Source organism: Eimeria mitis, genomic scaffold, assembly GCF_000499745.2.
Source record: "Eimeria mitis Houghton genomic scaffold, Emh_scaff196, whole genome shotgun sequence".
NCBI classification, from domain to species: Eukaryota; Apicomplexa; class Conoidasida; order Eucoccidiorida; family Eimeriidae; genus Eimeria; species Eimeria mitis.
Window position 1 is genome coordinate 25,545 of NW_013570284.1, and position 206 is coordinate 25,750.

At 60.2% G+C, this 206-nt stretch overlaps 1 protein-coding gene across 1 annotated transcript in view; it reads right to left on the reverse strand.

Annotated features, from left to right (window-relative positions):
• The window catches only part of EMH_0002860 (leucine rich repeat containing protein / ankyrin repeat containing protein, putative), a gene marked incomplete at both ends in the record, with an annotated part of 12,160 nt that overhangs the window by 6,728 nt on the left and 5,226 nt on the right, over positions 1-206 (reverse strand). Inside the window, one exon of the mRNA XM_013496177.1 lies at positions 17-204. Within this exon, the coding sequence (XP_013351631.1) occupies positions 17-204 (188 nt within the window). The remainder of the gene's footprint in view (positions 1-16; positions 205-206) is intronic.

A 206-nucleotide genomic window follows, 5' to 3' on the forward strand; every position in this document is an offset into this window, starting at 1 on the left:
TGCTGTTGCAGCTTACCTCGACGGGATGCGGCAGGGGCAAGGCGGTCTGGTGCTGCTCTCCTCCGCAGTAGCAGCAGCAAGTTGCATGCATGCTGCTGCTGCTGCTGCTGCTGCTGTTGCTGCTGTTGCTGCTATTTGGGGTAGGAGCAGTGCAGCAGCAGCAGCCACTGATGTTGCTGCTGCAGCCTGTCTCTCTGTAGCAGCAG